The 22594-nt window shown below is 38.4% G+C and overlaps 1 protein-coding gene across 13 annotated transcripts in view; it reads right to left on the bottom strand.

Moving 5' to 3' along the window:
- mcph1 (microcephalin 1) overlaps positions 1-16917 on the bottom strand; it is a 184689-nt gene extending 167772 nt beyond the window's left edge. For 6 of the 13 annotated variants that reach the window (XR_007933183.1, XR_007933184.1, XM_051916820.1 and 3 more), the window contains exons 1-6: positions 16743-16910; positions 16276-16340; positions 15582-15673; positions 15385-15503; positions 241-328; positions 13-124 (exon numbers count right to left, since the gene is read on the bottom strand). Coding sequence is in view for 9 of the 13 variants with exons in the window: in XM_051916820.1 (XP_051772780.1) it covers positions 13-124; positions 241-328; positions 15385-15503; positions 15582-15673; positions 16276-16312 (448 nt within the window). In the remaining 4 variants the exon portion in view is untranslated. Of the gene's footprint in view, positions 1-12; positions 125-240; positions 329-15384; positions 15506-15581; positions 15674-16275; positions 16341-16437; positions 16656-16742 lie in introns of those variants that run through there. The other 7 variants (XR_007933182.1, XM_051916823.1, XM_051916824.1 and 4 more) reach the window with 5 other exon arrangements.
- Between the last annotated feature and the right edge of the window lie 5677 nt (positions 16918-22594).

Raw genomic sequence — 22594 nt, 5'->3', positions numbered from 1 at the left:
TGCTTTCCTCACCAACAGGGGACGAGGGGATCAGGTCTTCCATCATTTTGTCAAATTTTTTTTTCAGTCGCCTGTCATTCTCAGGGGTCTTTATAGCAAAATCTCTAGGCTGCATGCAACGATGCTGCAAAAACAATTAAAAACAAAAAAGTATGAGGTTATTTAATTCTTACTTATTTACCAATATTTTTACAGCAACCAATCAAAGAAAAAAAAAAAAGAAAGTTTTTATTTTCTTACGGTTCTTTTATTCATAAGATGAAATTTGGATTCTTCATTCTGAGCAGGAAAAAGATCTTCATCTACATGTTCATTACTTTCTTTGCATCTGCAAACATATCATGGATAGAAAGCTCATGAAAATGAAACATTGAGGTCTAGAGACATCTAAAGGCCATTGAAAGAAATACAAAAACAAAAATAAAAGATCACTGATAGAGTCTGAGAACTAAAACTGGACCAGTAGCTAGTTGCATAAATGTTAAGACTGTCTTAAAAGGAATAGTTTACTTTCAAATAAAAATTTCCTGATAAATTACTCACCCCCCATTTCATCCAAGATGTCCATGTCCTCCTTTCTTCAGCCGAAAAGAAATGAAGGTTTTTGATGAAAACATTCCAGGATTTTTCTCCTTATAGTGGACTTCAATGGTCTCCAAACGGTTGAAGGTCAAAATTACAGTTTCAGTGCAGCTTCAAAGGGCTTTAAAGCATATACATTTTTATTATATTTTTTTTTATTTATTTTTTTTTTATTCGGTCATTTTCTAAAAAAAAAAAAAAAAAAAAAAAAATTATATATATAATTTTTTTTTTTTTTTTTTTTTTAGAAAATGACCGAATAAAAAAAAAATAAATAAAAAAAAATATAATAAAAATGTATATGCTTTAAAGCCCTTTGAAGCTGCACTGAAACTGTAATTTTGACCTTCAACCGTTTGGAGACCATTGAAGTCCACTATAAGGAGAAAAATCCTGGAATGTTTTCATCAAAAACCTTAATTTCTTTTCGACTGAAGAAAGAAGGACATGGACATCTTGGATGACATGGGGGTGAGTAAATTATAAGGAAATTTTTATTTGAAAGTGGACTAATCCTTTAAGAACTAATTTGACCAACTAGCAATTAGTCAAGATGTAATCAGTCTTACTTTTCTAATTCAAATTAGACCGATCTACCTTTTTATGTAACTGACTTTAAAGGGCACCTATTATTCAAAATCCACTTTTACATGGTGTTTGGACATACAGTGGGTACGGAAAGTATTCAGACCCCCTTAAATTTTTCACTCTTTGTTATATTGCAGCCATTAGCTAAAATCATTTAAGTTCATTTTTTTTCCTCATTAATGTACACACAGCACCCCATATTGACAGAAAAACACAATTGTTGACATTTTTGCAGATTTATTTAAAAAGAAAAACTGAAATATCACATGGTCCTAAGTATTCAGACCCTTTGCGGTGACACTCATATTTAACTCAGGTACTGTCCATTTCTTCTGATCATCCTTGAGATGGTTCTATACCTTCATTTGAGTCCAGCTGTGTTTGATTATACTGATTGGACTTGATTAGGAAAGCCACACACCTGTCTATATAAGACCTTACAGCTCACAGTGCATGTCAGAGCAAATGAGAATCATGAGGTCAAAGGAACTGCCTGAAGAGCTCAGAGACAGAATTGTGGCAAGGAACAGATCTGGCCAAGGTTACAAAAAAATTTCTGCTGCACTTAAGGTTCCTAAGAGCACAGTGGCCTCCATAATTCTTAAATGGAAGACATTTGGGACGACCAGAACCCTTCCTAGAGCTGGCCGTCCGGCCAAACTGAGCTATCGGGGGAGAAGAGCCTTGGTGAGAGAGGTAAAGAAGAACCCAAAGATCACTGTGGCTGAGCTCCAGAGATGCAGTCGGGAGATGGGAGAAAGTTGTAGAAAGTCAAGCATCACTGCAGCCTTCCACCAGTCGGGGCTTTATGGCAGAGTGGCCTGACGGAAGCCTCTCCTCAGTGCAAGACACATGAAAGCCCACATGGAGGACTCCAAGATGGTGAGAAATAAGATTCTCTGGTCTGATGAGACCAAGATAGAACTTTTTGGCCTTAATTCTAAGCGGTATGTGTGGAGAAAACCAGGCACTGCTCATCACCTGTCCAATACAGTCCCAACAGTGAAGCATGGTGGTGGCAGCATCATGCTGTGGGGGTGTTTTTCAGCTGCAGGGACAGGACGACTGGTTGCAATCGAGGGAAAGATGAATGCGGCCAAGTACAGGGATATCCTGGACGAAAACCTTCTCCAGAGTGCTCAGGACCTCAGACTGGGCCAAAGGTTTACCTTCCAACAAGACAATGACCCTAAGCACATAGCTAAAATAACAAAGGAGTGGCTTCACAACAACTCCGTGACTGTTCTTGAATGGCCCAGCCAGAGCCCTGACTTAAACCCAATTGAGCATCTCTGGAGAGACCTAAAAATGGCTGTCCACCAATGTTTACCATCCAACCTGACAGAACTGGAGAGGATCTGCAAGGAGGAATGGCAGAGGATCCCCAAATCCAGGTGTGAAAAACTTGTTGCATCTTTCCCAAAAAGACTCATGGCTGTATTAGATCAAAAGGGTGCTTCTACTAAATACTGAGCAAAGGGTCTGAATACTTAAAAACTGAAATTTTACATGGTCCTCTTTTTTAATAAATCTGCAAAAATGTCAACAATTCTGTGTTTTTCTGTCAATATGGGGTGCTGTGTGTACATTAATGAGTAAAAAAAATGAACAAATAATTTTAGCAAATGGCTGCAATACAACAAAGAGTGAAAAATTTAAGGGGGTCTGAATACTTTTTGTACCCACTGTAAATGTGTGTTGGCAGTGTGTGAACACAACCACCGCACAATGATAAAAATCCACCCACCCCCTTTTTAATCCCTATTCAACCGGTCTCAAAAGCAGCAGGGGTGGGAGAAAAATAAAAATCAATCCACCGATGCATTGCGATTCTCTCTCCAACGATTCTGGATCGATTCTGAGAATTTCAGAAATCAATTCTGAGCTTAGTTTTTATTCAGATGCGCGATGACACTGAGCATGCTTTAGAAACACCCGGATTCTGCTTGCTTCCAATTCCTCACACACTGCACACACCCCACTCGAACCTTTCATAAAGTTCGGAAAAGTTGAAGCGAATTACAATAAGATTCGCGGGCTTCATTGCACAGAATGCACTGTGAGAGAAGCGCACTTTGTTTGATGTTGCTGTGCGCGGACTCGCACCTCGGTATTTTCCTTACGAAGAAGAAAATAGAAGAATTATAATCCTTGCTCTACGAAGGCATCATTTATATCGTTTGGAATGCAGTGGACTTATATATTTAAAATATGGAACTCACTTACAGAAGGCTGCTTTCAATTTCAACTGCTGACGCTTTGTGAAGAGAGCTCGCGCATGCAGCTGTGCGTGACTCCATGTAAGTGGTTTAATGTACTTGCATCTCAAAATGGTTTTATGATGCAAAATTAATGTAAACACAGCCAGTTTTGTCTTAAGGGATTAAATGGACAGGACAAACCGCATTACTTACAGTGGGTACGGAAAGTATTCAGACCCCCTTAAATTTTTCACTCTTTGTTATATTGCAGCCATTTGCTAAAATCATTTAAGTTCTTTTTTTTTTCCTCATTAATGTACACACAGCACCCCATATTGACAGAAAAACACAGAATTGTTGACATTTTTGCAGATTTATTAAAAAAGAAAAACTGAAATATCACATGGTCCTAAGTATTCAGACCCACTTTTTGCACTACTTCGTTCTTCCCAATAGTTGGAATGGTTCACACAAAAATTAAAATTCTGTCATTTACCCAACTCCATGCTATTCCAAACGTGTATGAATTTTAATTTTTAGGTTAACAATCTCTTTACATCAAGTTTAAAAGAAAGTTAAGAGATACAATGTAATTGAGTCATTTTGTCCCTTCACTGGAATTATTGTATCATCCACATAATAAAAAAAAAAAAAAAAAAAATCCTTAGCCAGCCACTACTTTTTAAACAATTACTCTTAACTAACATTTGGAAATTAAATTAACAACTTGGTCCAGAACAAAATTTATAATCAGATTTGAAAAAAAAAAAAAAAAAAAAAAAAAAAAATACACAACTGCTGGTTAGGGCTGTTTAAAATATTTGTCGAATCCATTTTATATGTGTATCAAGCAGTGGCGCACGAGATGCAATAATATTGTGTTTTAACGTTTTTGATAGCCTAGCCAGTTAAACCCACAACATGCGGCGCTAGATGCAAAACATTGCAGAAATAAAGAAGCTCAGTGCGGAAAAAAATATTGGTTGTCAAAACCGTAACCAAGCAGTCCACACTAGGGGTGGGACAAAATATCGATATGGTGATATATCGCCATCCTTCTCCGTGCGATACGAGAATCGATATGCTGCGCCAAATATCGATATTTTAATTAATAAAATAAAGCGCTATAAGTAGATTTCTCTGCTCAACACATGAATGAGGGAAACTTGAACATAAGTTAACTAGCCTAAGAAAAAGAGGTTTTTAACAGGATGGCATACAGTAGCGTGAGTAAAATAAATGCCCCAGCCACATTTTAAGTTCAAAGTCTGGACGCACTTTTATACCATTGATGTGACAAACGTAGACATCTTTGACGTTCTTCACCGAGCGCTTAGATACACACGGGACCTTTTCAAAGCATATATTAGTGACCCGCTGATAGATGCCTGCTTTCGAACACTCCCATGTATATCTGTGTAAAACTGAAATGTGTGAGAGTCAGATATGACAGAGCTACTGCATCACGCATCGCCACAGATGAACAGCTGAGTATCTCTTCAGCAAGCTGAACAGTAAACTGCCGCATATGAAAGTGAAAGTAAGTCGCAGACGCGTAACACACAATTACCTTCATTAAAAGTAATGAGACCTTACCAGTGCTGTTGCAGCTCTCTCCTATTGCGGTCTTTGATTTTGAAATTAGCTGATGGTTAATAAAATGCACCTCATATTTGTTGCTTTCGGTTACGTGAACTACATTAAATCTGCATATAGCGCGGGAACCGAAGATCGGATTTATCCGTTTGTGCGGATAAAGAGAAAACCTGCACTTAACCTTTTCACTGGCATTTTGTTTTCATAGTTAGACAGATATCGTGATGTATCATTATAGGATTGTCTAGCAATATATCGATTATTGCAGAATCGCTGAATCACGATATTATCGTTATCGTGAGCCATGTATCGTGATCGTATCGTATCGTGAGGTACCCTGCGATTCCCACCCCTAGTCCACACACACAGAACGCATTTTATGTGCTGCTTTTCCATTGTTTTTCTATGTTTTCTGTCTATGCGCTAGATGGACATCTTTGACTGTTGCGCTTGCTAGGGCTGTCACAATTGACCCTTCGCCAGGAGTTTGATTGACAGGCGATCTAAACAATCATAACGCCGAATCCGCCATTTTGTCCAACAAAGCAGTCAGGGGAGTTAGCACATTAACATAGGTGGACTTGAACTTGAAAAATGGTGTGTACTGACGTCTTTACACGATTGAAAACATTCCTTATGATGTTCATTCATATTTATTTGATGCTATAAATGAACTAGCAGGAAGAGATGATCGGTTCATGAGCCGCTTGAACTGAGGTGCTACAGCAATCTGTTATGACACATTAAAGAGCCACAAAACGGTACTTGTTTAAATTTCTTTAAAAATTACAAAAAAAAATGTTATATCAAAAGTAACCTGCTCTGTCTTGTCTGTCGATGCATTGTCAGTGTCCTCTTTCCTCCGCAATGTATTTTTCACTGCGTAAGAACGTGTGGCGAGAGATCGGCATGGCTTGTCGGACACAGCAACAGTAACTAAAGGGGGTGGGTCTTTGCGAAAGGCCAATTGCGACTATGCCGATTAATTGTCCGTTTTTGGGCTGTGTCATTTTTTGTGTGCGTCGTTCATTAAATAATTGATGAATTTAATCCTTTGTAGGTGGTTATTTGCAGTGTCTACAGGTCTACAGGTAACATCTTTAAATATTAAAGTAATTTATTTAATTCAGTAATAAACAATTGCAACAAACTGGCCAATCACAGAAAAGGCCATAAATGTATTCTAATATAATATTATAGTATAATATAATACAATATAATATAATATAATATATCAATCAGGCATAACAATATGACCACCTTCCTAATATTGTGTTGGTCCCCTTTTGCTGCCAAAACAGCCCTGACCCATCGAGGCATGGACTCCCCTGAAGGTGTGCTGTGGTATCTGGCACCAAGATGTTAGCAGCAGATCCTTTAAGTTGCGAGGTGGGGCCTCCATGGATTGGACTTGTTTGTTCAGTACATCCCACAGATGCTCGATTTGATTGAGATTTGAGAAATTTGGAGGCCAAGTCAACATCTCAAACTCGTTGTTGTGCTCCTCAAACCATTCCTGAACCATTTTTGTGCCACTCTGTGGCAGAGCACATTATCCTGCTGAAAGAGGCCACAGCCATCAGGGAATACCGTTTCCATGAAAGGGTGTACATGGACTGCAACAATGCTTAGGTAGGTGCTACGTGTCAAAGTAATATCCACATGGATGGCAGGACCCAAGGTTTCCCAGCAGAACATCGCCCAAAGCATCACACTGCCTCCACCGGCTTGCCTTCTTCCCATAGTGCATCCTGGTGCCATGTGTTCCCCACACGCACCGGGCCATCCACATGATGTAAAAGAAAACGTGATTCATCAGACCAGGCCACCTTCTTCCATTGCTCTGTGGTCCAATTCTGATGCTCACATGCCCACTGTTGGCCCTTTTGGCGGTGGACGGGGGGTCAGCATGGGCACCCTGACTGGTCTGCGGCTATGCAGCCCTATACACAACAAACTGCGATGCATTGTGTATTCTGACACCTTTCTATGAGAACCAGCATTAACTTCTTGAGCAATTTGAGCTACAGTAGCTTGTCTGTTGGATCGATGATATCATCACAGTCAATAATCTAGATTTGCTGTGTTTGACAGAAACCTGGCTAAATCAGACAGTTACATTACTTTAAATGAGTCTAGCCCTCAAGGTTACGATCATCGACACAATCCTCGTCAGAAAGGCAAAGGGGGAGGTGTTGCTGTAATTTATAGTAATATCTTCAGTATTACTCAAAAGTCTTTCAAAATATAATTCCTTCGAAGTGATGGTGCTTTATGTAACATTATGTAAGTTGACATTTGTGCTGGCTACTGTATACAGGCCACCAGGGCACTATACAGACTTTATCAAAGAATTTGCTGATTTTCTATCAGAGTTAGTACTAGCTGCGGATAAAGTCCTTGTTGTTGGTGATTTTAATATCCACGTAGATAATGATAAAGACACATTGGGGTTGGCATTTATAGACATTCTAAACTCTATTGGAGTTAAACAACACCTGTCAGGACTCACTCATTGTCGTAATCATACTTTAGATCTAATGTTGTCACATGGAATCGATATTGATGCCATTGAAATTCTGCAGCAGAGCGATGACATCTCAGATCATTAGTCTCATGTATACTACATTTAGCCAAGGCTGCAAAACCGCCACCCTGCCATAAATATGGTAGAACCATCACTTCTACCACTAAAGATTGCTTTATAAATAATCTTGCTGATCAGTTTCATTGCCTTAACATACCAGACAGCTTAGAAGACCTCGATGTTGCAACAAAAACTATTGACTATGTCTTTTCCAGCACATTAGACTCAGTTGCTCCTCTGCGCTTAAAGAAGATTAAGGAAACTAATCCAATGCCGTGGTACAATGAGCACACTCAGGCCCTTAACAGAGCTGCCAGAAAAATGGAGCGCATCTGGAAGAAAACAAAACTAGAAGTTTTTCGCATTTCGTGGAGAGAGAGAATGATTGAGTACAGAAAGGCCTTAAAAACTGCTAGATCTGCTTATTTCTTAGGTCAGCCGGAACCGGGAACACTTCCCATAACACCTGATGTACTCGCTACATCATAAGAAGAATGGCGTCTACGCTAATATTAGTCTCTCTCCGTTTATCCCGAGGTTTGCCGCAGCCTGCCAGATCCAGGCCGTATCCAGATGAGATGAAGGACCTGCACCTAGACATGACGATAATGCAGCCCTGACGTTTCAACTAAATTATCCCCTGCGAAGGCCTCCTTCCCTTTCCCTATGTATAGATAAAATGTTATCAAAATTATTCCAGTTTGGATAGATCCGCGGACAAAACTAATTTTTCTGTATTATGCAGACCAGACAAGTAATTTGGCAAATATCACTTTTTTTAAAAAAAAAGACCAAGCTTCTACACACATACACACTCAAACACGCAAACCTATAGACTAAACATGTAAATGAACGGCAAGAATGCATTAAAGGTATTCGTTTTTTTTCAGTAGGAAAGTGTCATTTAAACGGCCCCTAAAGTAATAATTAACAATTTTTATAACAGAAGTGATTCAATCAAAAACCAACTTTAGCTCGATAATAAATTCCTATTGTCACTGTGAAGCTGCTTTGAAACAATATGTATTGTGAAAAGCGCTATATAAATGAAGATCGGACCACACAGGTCAGCCTTCGCTCCACACGTGCATCAATGAGCCTTGGCCGCCCATGACCCTGTCCCCGGTTCACCACTGTTCCTTCCTTGGACCACTTTTGATAGATAATGACCACTGCAGACTGGGAACACCCCACAAGAGCTGCAATTTTGGAGATGCTCAGACCCAGTCGTCTAGCCATCACAATTTGGTCCTTGTCAAACTCGCTCAAATCTTTTCGCTTGCCCATTTTTCCTGCTTCTAACACATCAACTTTGAGGACAAAATGTTCTGCCTAATATATCCCACCCACTAACAGGTGCCGTGATGAAGAGATAACCAGTGTTATTCACTACACCTGTCAGTGGTCATGTTATGTCTGTGTTTATATAGTGTTCCACCGCAGGAACTTTACCCAGGAACTAAGAACTCTGGGGTGTTGTCTATGTGTTTTGCCTGCAGGAACCAGGGTCTAAATGAAGTTCCAGGTAAAAAAAAATTCCCCATCAGAAAGTACCTGCTTGCTTTTTTTTTTAAGGGGCTGGGACTTGGATGCTGAACATGCCGATTGGTTGACTCCACGCAGCATTTTATTTCAACCATCGTTTTTTTTTTTTTTTTTTTTTTTTTTGTCTGTTGCGGTGCGTGCAGTAAGAGTTGCTTGCTATTCGAATCAACAATGAATTTCCAGGGAAAAAAAGTTCCTGGGACAAATTGTTCCGGGTAATTTCGGTGGAAACGGGGCTTATGGGTGTTTCTGCAACTACGGGCACTTTTAAGTCCCAGTAGTGAAATTTACCTCCGGTTTCACAGACAAGGCTTAAGCTAGTCCCAGACTAAAATGCAAGTTTGAGCTGCTTTAACTGAAAGTAACTTGTACTGACAGATCTTAAAATATAGCAGTGCCATTGTTTTGTTTCAAGATGCACATCAGTAATATTTTTTCTATTTAAAATATATAAAAGCTAATTAAAAGTCCTAATTGAACTAAGGCCTAATCCCAGCTCAGGCTAAACCCTGTCTGTGAAACTGGGCCTTAAGGTTTATGTTAAAATTTGTAATTGAAAGCTTCATAAATATAAACCCAGTGTCATTTCACACTTTGACTTAAAAAAAAAATAACGAATGAATAATTTGATTTAATGAAAAATTATTAAGCATTTATAGGTCCAAACACCATTTTTGTCCCACACCTGTGGCCTCAATGCTGAGATACGTAAAATTAGCTGACATCAACAATCAACAATCTGACATCAACAATCTGACATCATTTCAAATTAATTAGTTTAATGTAAACACTACTTTACACCATCTTTTTTTGTTTACTAATCATTTATATGATTTTTTTCATTTAATTACAACTGTCCCACACTTTTGAGTCCTTACCGCAAAACTAAGAAAAGACTCTGGCTGTTTCTCAATTCCAAGAACGCAGAGAACAGACTTGCGTTCTTGTGGAGTCCGGTCTTGCCAGGCGACCCTGAAAGAATGAACTCGGAAGGACGCGAGGACACAGAACACATAATTTGAGAACTGAGATGTCCTGCGATCTTGTTGCTCAACTGACCATCCCAACATACTATAAGTAGTGGCTAATGCACAATAAATGCAATATAACATCGCAAATATAATAACCTATTAAAAGGCTTCTATCATAATATTACAGACTTTGTTTTCATATAATTTTATATCTGTTTATTTTACCGCGTGTATTTATGAAAATGAGTAGCCTTTGTGTTATATGCTTTGTCAATGTTAAGATTTTTTATATGCCAATAAAAATACTGCAGGCTTTCTTCAGTTTATCACTTTATTAAAATTAAGCAAAACAAACGGACAAATGTTTACTTTCACGAGCCGTCACTTATTTGCGAGCTTGTAGCGGGAATCTCATAAGTGAGAACGAGAACTTTAAAAGCTTACAGGCTTCCGTACGTCGACCGCCCGCAGTGTCTTCTGGGATTTTTAACGGTTCGATTCTCTCTAGTCTGCATTCGATTCATCCTCGATATCAAGAACACATCCGGGTACTTTCATGCGTCCTCTGTTCTTGCGTTCTTGAGTATTGGAACTGAACTTCAAAGGTTGATGATGACGTAGAGCGAGAACACAAGGATGCAAGATCACTTAAGAACGCATATTGAGAAACAGCCTCTTAATATGACATTTGTTCAAAGCCAAACGAATCTAGTTTCTATGGAAACAGAAATTAGCATGTGAGCACATGGCTGACATTAGGTCACTCACAAGATCCAGAAAACTAAGATAAAGATCATCTTTTCTTAAGTATTTATTATGTGTCCTTACCATTCAGCTTAGTAATTGTGTATTTTAAAATGCATTTTAAAAATGCATTTATATTACTGTTGAATACATGTATATTTGGTGCTAAAAGTCAAAAGTGATGTATCAGACCTTGCTAGCTGCCAGTTATCAGCAATATTAGCAAAAATGTCATTTCCGCAACACGTCTTTACCGCAGCATTTTTTTTTTTAGGTGTTGCGATAGAGACAAATTCAAGTTTTATATTGTATATAACATTAATCAGCCACAACATTAAAACCTCTGACAGGTGTGAATATCATTATATCATTACAATGTCACCTGTCAAGGGGTGGGATATATTAGGTAAGCAAATGAAGTCAGTTCTTGAATTTCATGAGTTGGAAGCAATGAAAAGAGTAAGTGAAAAGATCTGAGTGACTTTGACAAGGGCAAAATGGTGATGGCATGACAACTGCGTCAGAGCATCTCCAAAACATCAGGTCTTGTGGTGTGTTTACGGTATGTAGTGGTTAGTATACATACCAAAAGTAGTGCGAGGAAGGACAACAGGTGAACTGGCACAGGGTCATGGGTGCTCAAGACTCATTGATGCACATGGGGAGCAAAGGCTCATTTGTCTGGTCTAAGCACACAAGAGAGCTACTGTAGCTCAAATTGCTGAAAAACTTAATGGTGCCCATAATAGGAAGGTGTCAGAACACACAGTGAAAAGTAGTTTGTTGCTTAGCAGTAGACCGGACAAAGTACCTATAATGACCCCTGAGTGCCTACAAAAGTGCTTACAATGGGCACATGAGTGTTAGAACTTGACCACTCGACCAAGAGATAGCAGCAGGATGCACTATGGGAAGAAGGCAGGCCGCTTGAGGGATTGAGATGCTCTGGGCAATGTTCTGCTGGGAAACTTTGGGTCCTGGCATTACTGTATTACAATTACTATATTGTTACTTTGACACGTACCACCTACCTGAAGATTGTTGCAGACCATCGCAATGGTATTCCCTGATGGCAGTGGCCCGTTTCAGCAGGTTAATGCACCCTGCCACACTGCAAAAATTATTCAGGAATGGTTTTGAGGAACATGACAAAGAGTTCTAGGCATTGCCTCGATCTCAAAATTCCACATTTCTCAACCCAACTGGCATCTATGGGATGTGCTTGATGAAAAAAAAAATCTGGCCCCACCTCACAACCTGATACCACAGGACACATTCAGAGGTCTTGTGGAGTCCTTGCCTTGACCTATCAGAGCCGTTTTGGCAGTATGAGGGGGACTCTCGATATAGTTTCTATAAATGCATTAAAATGTAAACAGGCATGAAGTTCGGTTGCATGAACAACTCTCAAGCTCGCTCCGTCCCTGGATCACAAACAGACGTGCTACGAGTGACACGCAAAAAAGTTGCTGTGGAGTTCAGTTGCGCAATCGGCACGTGAAATCAGAACACACAAATCACATGAAAATGAGTGCTGTACCTGCCGGCGACGAGGAGATTGTGAATAAAAAAGGACATGTCAGCTCATCTGTGGCAGTTTCATGGTTTCCTTACTTCTACAGTTGATCTACTTCAAAGTTCGTCTTGAGAGAGCAGTTGTCATGTCGATATTAACAGCTGCACAGTCTTTTCATCCACACAGTATCTTTATTTCTGTGTTACAAATATTCAAATTCAGAAGTACTGATATAAAAGTTTATAGTTCAGATATAAACACTAATGTTTATGTTATCGATCAAAATAGAGCAAATCAGCTCTTGAAAGAAACTTGACGCATTTATCAACATTATTGTTTCACCACCAGGTGGCGACAAGTGACTATTAAAAAATGTATTTGAATCTTCATTCAACAGATTCTTTCAAATACACCGATTCATCCAGTAATGAAACAAGACCTATTAATGAGCGAGTCATTGAATTACACATCCAAACAAATTTTTTTCCCCAATTTAGTTGTCATTCAAAGAATCGTGATCTCAGTTTCTCAATTTATCTCTTGGTATCGGACCCGATATCGGTGCATCCCTAAAAAAAGGAAAATTTTGTACATTTTAAATTTAAATGCATAAATCTGGTGCATTCTGAGAGCAAAATTAAGTGACCAGATCAATGAAGAAATTTGAACTCTTGTAAACAATTGTGTGCTCTAATAGTAATTTATTTATTGTTGATAGAAATATGTAGCAAAAGAAGTTACCTTTGTTGAATTAATTTATTTCTAGATTAATTAGAGGGGGCCTGTATCTATACATCTGTATTTGTGGAACTAATGGTCACTCTTTGATTTGTTAAACAATCCAGAATGCACTAAACACACTACATTATAGAGAAAAACAACAAATGAATAAAAATATACAATCATAAGCTGACTAATAAATAAATAAACTATGAGTATATAATCCAGCAGCATAAAGTATGCTAGCCTAATTCTTGAAAAAAAACTTTGCAAAGTAATTTTATAAAATCTAAATGGTGATAAGTTTAAAATTTCTATTTGTATTCTTATAAAATGAAAAAAAAAAAAAACTATATTATATTTATATTTATATATGTGAATATAAAGAATTATATGTATTTATAATGTAAGATTTTAATCTTACATTAATCTCTTAATAATGTAAGATTTTAATCTTAATTAAAAAGCTGCACAATACATTTAAAATAAACGTCTTTTAATAATAATGTAAGATTAAAAGACATTTATTTTAAATGTATTGGGCAGCTTTTTAATTGGGCAACAATATATGATAGATACGACAGAACAAAATAGGCTATTAATAATCTTTCAGTGTGCAAAATCATGATAATATGAAACGCTTCAAAACACAGCAGCACAAACCGCTTATGCGCATCCCGGGTGCAGAATGATGTGCTTAAAGCAAAATGGAGCCACAGCGCGCAGTTGCGCTGCGGATTGAAAAGCTCACGGCACAAAGAGAATCCCTGTGTATAATTGCATCTAACAGTTTGTGATCTAACAGACACCCTATAAGCCAGTATGATGACATCGTTCAGAAACAGCAATAAACTCCAGCAAGATTTTAGAAGTCATTTTATGCATATCCACAGCCCTTTATCTACATATCAAGTATTATAATGGGAATATATCATATTGGAGAGAGTTTTACTGTGCTGACTGTCGTTACCGAACGTGAAGCGCTGTTTGAGTGCTGAACAGAGAATGATTGACAGCTGCAGCGGAGGGAAGACGAGTTTCTTTATATTTAAATTTAACATAAATTAAATTTAACAAAATAAATGAGCTTTTTAGCAGCAAACACTTACGATGGGTTTGGTGCACACAGGGGTAAAAAGTACCCCATGCCCACTGTTAAATATACTGCTGTATCTTTAATGTTGTGGGCCTATTTTTCCACTGGAGGTCCTGGACATCTTGTTCAGATACATGGCATCATGGATTCTATCAAATACCAACAGATAGAAAATCAAAACCTGACTGTCCCTGCTAGAAGTCATATAATTGGCCGTGGTTGAAAGTGTCTTGTCATTTAAAAACCTTTAGAACGATCAAGTTATTTGATCTATAACACGCGATGGGCGCTGCTATGTTAGTTTGCACTGCAATTCAACCTTATCTGTCGGATTTACAATACGTCAATTCCTCCACTTCTCTCAAAATACTTGCTTTAATGCTTTAATTAAAAATACATTGGTTAAATTCAAACTTTTTTTCTACTGGTCTTTTTTTATAAAGGTTATTAATTTTTTTCAATAATTATCGATATCTAACAATATGAAACATTATATCGTGATAAATGTTTTAGCTGTATCGCCCAGCCCTATTCAAACGTAAACACGGAAGCGCTGCACTTCGTCAACTGCGTACAAGACTAAAAGTGTTGAAAAAAAAAAAAGTTGAACCACTGTAGTCACATTGACTACTTTAATAATGTCTTTACTACTTTTCTGGACCTTGAATGACAGTAATTACATTGCTTTCTATTGGGGGATAAAAAAAAAAAAAAAAAACCTTGGATTTCATCAAACATATCTTAATTTGTGTTCCAAAGATGAAAGAAGGTCTTACGAGTCTGGAACAACAAGAGTGAGTAATTAATGACAAATTTCATTTTTGGGTGAACTAACCCTTTAAATCACAAAAAAGTACTCTGTGTGATCAGCACTTTGGCTCTTGAATGATGCTGTTATGTTCATAATTATTTATGAAACTTACGAAATTGTATTTGATTTATGTACATTAGTTTAAATGTTAGGCACTCTTTAACAGGCAGTCATGTTATTTCATTGCAATATTTTGCTCATTGCGCCCTCTTGTGGCCTCAGGAGACAAGCCAAAACCTTTTTTTTTTTTCTTTTACCTCTAACTGAAATTATCCCTTTTAAATTTGAATATAATTTTAATATTAGTAAAATTCAAGTATAAAATTCAAATTTAGTTTTTCAGCCATTTTGACAGCCCTACTGCTAGTTTTATTGAGATATTGAGATGAACATGCAGAAGATTAGTTGTATGTGCTACTCATTTTACCTTGCTACCCAGTGGACAGAAACAATCCTTACACCCATTTTCTGGGCCTTCTTCCATGTGGACGGGCGGCCATGTTTGAAGACTACATGGGTCACTTGTTTGTTGAGTGTCTTAGATACCTGCAATTTAAAATGTGGTCATTTATTTTTCATTTTAATACAAATTTCATTTGTAAACACAAAAGTCAAAATGATCACCTCTGCACCCATGTCCAGCAGCTGCTGGATGAACGGATCAGAGTAATCCTCCATCCTGCTCGCAGACCACACATCAACATACGCCACCACATCTTCAAAGGGATAAACAGAACAGTGGATAAACTAATTCAATGCACAAAAAGAGTTTGATTCATAATAATAATCAAGTTATGGCAACATTGACATATAATCTTAAAATGTTAAAACATTTCACATGTTCAGGAATAAAGATCTCAGCACGGCCTTCATCAAACTGGATTTTGGTATAATGTGTGAAGGTGTGGCTTTTTGATGGTATTAATTTCACACTTTTTGGAGTTGGAAAACCCTTGAACAAGCTAAAACAAAGCGGCTCGGTGTATATATGATTATATATATATATATATATACATACATACATACATACATACACATACACACATATATATTTATATATTTATATGGACTGTTTATTCATTACTTTTCTTGGGAGATGATAATGACAGCTAATAAAACTTCTCAGATCATAATGTACATATCTTAAAATGTTGAAATTAAATTTCAGATTTCAAACTGACACTCCTATGAGACAATATTTAAAAGGTTAACCGTATTTTAATTGATTTTTTAAAATAAGAACATTTAAAACACGTCTAAATTAATCGTCCTAGAGGACAGAAAATATCTAATAAAGCAATACCCATCAGTAAGTTACCTTTGAGGAATGCAGTGGACGTGGTGTTTCCTGTCATGACTGATTCTAAAGGTTTCCTTCTAAAACTGCACCAAGCAACAGAAAATAAAACATGATAGACTCAACATAATGCAAGTAAAGCAGAAAATAAGCATTATAATATGCATCCAACAACGATTTTACCAAAGACATATGCACAATCATGAGTTAAAGTACGACTCCCGTCTCATGAAGACTAACTCGAGATTACCACATGTCAAAATTATAAATCAATTAAGGGAGACAAAAATAGTTAAAATCTAAAAAGCAAGCATTAAATAACAAAACAATAGCAAGTGCAGATCTTTTACTAGATCACCCGCATCGCAACTGTCCTATTAATCCAACATTTTCACAGATCTGGTGAAATGCGGGTGATATTAGAGAGGGCGTCCTAGCAGACCTCTAAAATGTTTTGTAGAAAACACCGGGTGCTGTTCATTGCTCACCTCGACCGAAAAACAATGCATCAACATTGCAGAATCATCTTTGTTTTTATTTCTACCTCATGAAGCCGTTGATAGACATTGTTTTCATTTGATCATTCAAAACTGTCGTTTTCGCGGCAATGGTTCTTTTTCTTGTACTGTTATGTTTACTAGCGGTTAGCAAACCAGCTTCTGATGATTTACCGCCACCTACTGAACTGGAGTGTAGTGATGTGTATGACACCGAGGATCCGATGTGTGTATCCAGCAAACAACGCAGGCGTTCCTCAGAATTTCTTAACAGGTATTTAATATTGATCATAATAATTGTACTTTTTGTGAATCTGAAATTGAAACAACACTACTATGGAGTCAATTTAAAGCCACATATATTTGCAAAAGAATAAAGTATTGCAAAGGAAAATAAAGTATTGAGCAAAAAAAAAAAAAAAGAAAAAGTGAAGACAAAAGTGAAGAATTGCAAAAGAAAAATAAAGTATTGAGAGAAAAAAAGTTTTGCAAACAAAAATAAAGAATTGCAAAAGAAAAATAAACGAGTATAAAAATAAAGATACTATAATTAATTGCAAAAATCATTGATCCTATTTTATCTCTGCAACATATTTTCCATGGTCACACCTACTAATTAATTTGCAACGCCCCTTTTACTCTGTGTTTCAGTCAAGTGAAACCGATTTCCCTTTGCGCTTCACTTTTCTGTGCGTTTCTCCAAGTGGTATAGAGTACATTCAGGGATGACGTGTTTTTGTAGGCAAAACCCGGAAGCAAGTTAGCATTTTAGGACTTCCGGTTCCATCACCCGAAGTCAATGGTTTTTTTGAATGGGTTTTTGCTAAATCGCCTGAAATACAGGTGCTGGTCATATAATTAGAATATCATCAAAAAGTTGATTTATTTCACTAATTCCATTCCAAAAGTGAAACTTGTATATTATATTCATTCATTACACACAGACTGATATATTTCAAATGTTTATTTCTTTTAATTTTGATGATTATAACTGACAACTAAGGAAAATCCCAAATTCAGTATCTCAGAAAATTAGAATATTACTTAAGACCAACACAAAGAAAGGATTTTTAGAAATCTTGGCCAACTGAAAAGTATGAACATGAAAAGTATGAGCATGTACAGCACTCAATACTTAGTGGGGCTCCTTTTGCCTGAATTACTGCAGCAATGCGGCGTGGCATGGAGTCGATCAGTCTGTGGCACTGCTCAGGTGTTATAAGAGCCCAGGTTGTTCTGATAGTGGCCTTCAGCTCTTCTGCATTGTTGGGTCTGGCATATCGCATCTTCCTCTTCACAATACCCCATAGATTTTCTATGGGGTTAAGGTCAGGCGAGTTTGCTGGCCAATTAAGAACAGGGATACCATGGTCCTTAAACCAGGTACTGGTAGCTTTGGCACTGTGTGCAGGTGCCAAGTCCTGTTGGAAAATGAAATCTGCATCTCCATAAAGTTGGTCAGCAGCAGGAAGCATGAAGTGCTCTAAAACTTCCTGGTATACGGCTGCGTTGACCTTGGACCTCAGAAAACACAGTGGACCAACACCAGCAGATGACATGGCACCCCAAACCATCACTGACTGTGGAAACTTTACACTGGACCTCAAGCAACGTGGATTGTGTGCCTCTCCTCTCTTCCTCCAGACTCTGGGACCCTGATTTCCAAAGGAAATGCAAAATTTACTTTCATCAGAGAACATAACTTTGGACCACTCAGCAGCAGTCCAGTCCTTTTTGTCTTTAGCCCAGGCGAGACGCTTCTGATGCTGTCTGTTGTTCAAGAGTGGCTTGACACAAGGAATGCGACAGCTGAAACCCATGTCTTGCATACGTCTGTGCGTAGTGGTTCTTGAAGCACTGACTCCAGCTGCAGTCCACTCTTTGTGAATCTCCCCCACATTTTTGAATGGGTTTTGTTTCACAATCCTCTCCAGGGTGCGGTTATCCCTGTTGCTTGTACACTTTTTTCTACCACATCTTTTCCTTCCCTTCGCCTCTCTATTAATGTGCTTGGACACAGAGCTCTGTGAACAGCCAGCCTCTTTTGCAATGACCTTTTGTGTCTTGCCCTCCTTGTGCAAGGTGTCAATGGTCGTCTTTTGGACAACTGTCAAGTCAGCAGCCTTCCCCATGATTGTGTAGCCTACAGAACTAGACTGAGAGACCATTTAAAGGCCTTTGCAGGTGTTTTGAGTTAATTAGCTGATTAGAGTGTGGCACCAGGTGTCTTCAATATTGAACCTTTTCACAATATTCTAATTTTCTGAGATACTGAATTTGGGATTTTCCTTAGTTGTCAGTTATAATCATCAAAATTAAAAGAAATAAACATTTGAAATATATCAGTCTGTGTGTAATGAATGAATATAATATACAAGTTTCACTTTTTGAATGGAATTATTAAAATAAATCAACTTTTTGATGATATTCTAATTATATGACCAGCACCTGTAAGGTCTGTGGTTAACAAGGCCTCTAAATATTTTCACGTTTTGATCTATGACATAAAACACACCAGTTATAACCCGCTTCTGATTTTTTAAACCTTTATTGTGTCTTAAAAACGGCGGTTGCTAACAAATTGCTAAAAGGGACTACTTCCTTTGGCGGGGATTTTAGACGTCATCATGACAAACAGGACATTTAGACAGCATTTCTCATGAAAAAGTGGATAAGTATTCATACACAGCACAAATCATAATCAGCGAGCATGTTTTTAAATAAAGTTGTTTTTTAAATAGAGTTTGAAAAAGCTTGGTGGTGGTGACGTTGATCCGCGACCATGGTGTGCTGTAGTCCGTTTATAGCCTACTGTTAGCTTTTTATATCTGACGACTTTATTTAGGCTTCAAAATGTATAAATGTTGTGTTAACTTGTAAAGATTATCTTGATAGACAAAACATGTAAGTGTCATAACCCTTTGTTAAACACAGAACTTATTTTTTGTGATTTTCCAAAAGTCTATGTGAAAAATGCATTGGCTTTTAATTGAGGGAACCGTGCGCTGCTAACTTCCGGGTTGGCCTACAAAAACATGTCATCCCTGAGGTACTCTATAGACCTTATGTAGCCCCACCCCTTTTCAGCGTTGCGCTCGTTGTCTTTTGACTTCCGGTTTGTATTTCCACAGCGATCTTACATTTATGAATGAACTGCTCGTTTTAAAATCTTCCCGATCTACTGACATTTGTTAAGACATGATAACTTTCATTAACTCTACAACAAGTAAATCTACTTAACCAGCTAATTATTCTTTGACAGCAATGCCATAGAAATGTACAGAGCTACCGCAAACCGGAAGTTCAAAGATAATTTTATAAAGATGGCGGTGCGCTTGTTTCTCTGGCGCAAAAGGTCTATTCTATTCACCTTATTCCGCCCCGCCCACTTTTAATACTTTGCTCTTCCGCATTTTGTCATTCGACTTCTGCTAAACTGACGCGGCACATCCGGTAGCTAGATCAGTAGTTAGGCTCTGTCCCAAATGCAGTGGCGTAACTTTGATTTAAAAAGTGGGTGGGACAGAATGTGTATTGGGGGGGGGGTCTTTTGTATTAGATATCCGTGCCGTGAGATGTTTCAAAAAGTGGTGGGGATAATATAGACCCTTTCAAAAAGTGGTGGGGACATGTCCCACCCGTCCCACCCGCAAATTACGCCTATGCCCAAATGTCACCCTAAACACTCACGGCCCTCCTACAAGTCCGCACTTTCGTGACGTAACATCGCTTTGACTGTCGGGAAGAAGTCTGCCGCAAAGCTCGCACCAGTGCGGGCTCAGCAAAAGTGCGCATTGAGGGCGCATATCGGCCGCAAAGGGGGCGCATGCGATCACCCTTCTGAAGCCTAAAATTGACAAATGGGACACCCTACGGTCTCGTGGACTTGGACACGCACACGCGGCAGCCATTGTAAGTCCACAAGACCGAAAGTGCATAAAAGTGTGCCATTTGGGACAGGGCCTTAGAAGATTATAGCTAGCTATAACTTTAGCGAAATGACAAATAACGTTAATGCCGTAAATCAGGGCTCGTCAACTGGTGGCCCGCCAATCATATTCATCTGGCCCGCGGCACCCCAATCTCCCTCCTTCTCTTTCAGCAGTTATTATGTGTGTCCCGTATTTCTGTCAACGGAACCAGCGATATCAGTCATTCGTGAATTAAAGGGTTAGTTCACCCAAAGTTACTCACCCTCATGCCGTTTTACACCCGCCAAAAAAAACAAAATAATGATTTATTTAGTGATGGCCGATTTCAAAACACTGCTTCAGGAAGATTCGGAGCATAATGAATCAGCGTGTCGAATCATGATTCAGATCGCGTGTCAAACCGCCAAACTGCTGAAATCACGTGACTTTGGCGCTCCGAACTGCGGATTCGACACGCTGATTCATTATGCTCCGAAGCTTCCTGAAGCAGTGTTTTGAAATTGGCCATCACTAAATAATTCGTTATTTTGTTTTTTTTGGCGCACCAAAAATATTCTTATCGCTTTATAATATTAATATTGAATCACTGTACTCAAATGAACTGATTTAAATATGTTTTTAGTACCTTTATGGATCTTGAGAGAGGAAATGTCATTGCTCCCTATGTAGGCCTCACGGAGCCATCGGATTTAAACAAAAATATCTCAATTTGCGTTCTGAAGATCAACGAAGGTCTTACGGGTGTGGAACGGCATGAGGGTGAGTAATAAATGATATAATTTTCATTTTTGGGTGAACTAACCCTTTAATCATTCTTTTGTCTCGATTCTTTCTTTTCCGTGAATTGGCCAAACGATCTGAAAAGATTTGGATTCATTTGGACCTCTCTGTCACTGAATCATCTGAGGTGATTTCTCTGTCAGTAACAATAAATACAGAACAAATAGCGCTGTTTTCAGGAGTTTTACTAGTTTACTTTGCACTACGCAGCACGGCCCAGTGGATAACTGAACGAAAGCTTAAAGGAGCTGCGTTTATTCCCGGTCACCATTATTAAACAGCGTCTAGTGAGAAGTGTTTCAATTGGACACACACCTCTCGCTTACAATCTACAAATCACTTGATGATTAAACTAGTTTTAAATTGGATGAAACAGCCTCAACATTCCCAACAAGACTGATGAGGAAAACAGGAGAAACATGCCATGAATGAAGATAAGACTTTTAAATCCCAAAATCACCACACTAACACAACTTTTACCATGAATAAACTGTAGTAAATTACCATGGTTTGTGGAAATATGGAATATTTATATTGAAAACTATGTTATAGCCATTTATACAATATATTTATTAGGTGGGTAGTGTTACAGTAAGTACCAGTCAGAGGCAGAAGATAACAGTTTAGTTGGTTTATTGGACACAAGCAGAGGTAACAGTGACAACAGGTGAGTAGATTGTGGTTGTAGAGGTGAATGATGAATGAATGGGTGATAATACTGTCCTTTTTGTGGTTTGCAGGTTGATAGCGGTAGCAGACTGGAGACAATGCTGGCGGATGACACTCACACACAGACTTGGAGCACACGAGGAAGCATAGAGACACAGGAGACAGGTAAGTAGCAATGGGAGTCCTTGAGGTAAGCATAGAGGTAAGATCCTTGATGCGAACGAGACCGGACAATGTGACTGAGTGTGTGAGTGTCTTAAATGGTGCTGGTGATGAGTGTGCTGATGAGATGCAGGTGGTGGTGATTAGTACTCAGGGGAAGGTGTGCGTTGTGATTGGTGGGTGCTGGAGCCTGGCGTGTCTGTGACAGTACCCCCCCCCCACGACCACCGGACCCCGACGTCGTGATGGTCTTCCTCTTCCACGAGGGGCAGGTCTGTTGGGATGAGCAGCGTTGGAAGG

The sequence above is a fragment of the Ctenopharyngodon idella genome, chromosome 13, assembly GCF_019924925.1.
Source record: "Ctenopharyngodon idella isolate HZGC_01 chromosome 13, HZGC01, whole genome shotgun sequence".
In the NCBI taxonomy this organism is placed as follows: domain Eukaryota; kingdom Metazoa; phylum Chordata; class Actinopteri; order Cypriniformes; family Xenocyprididae; genus Ctenopharyngodon; species Ctenopharyngodon idella.
The sequence above is the reverse complement of the archived record's forward strand: the minus strand, read 5'-3'. Positions and strand labels throughout refer to the sequence as shown.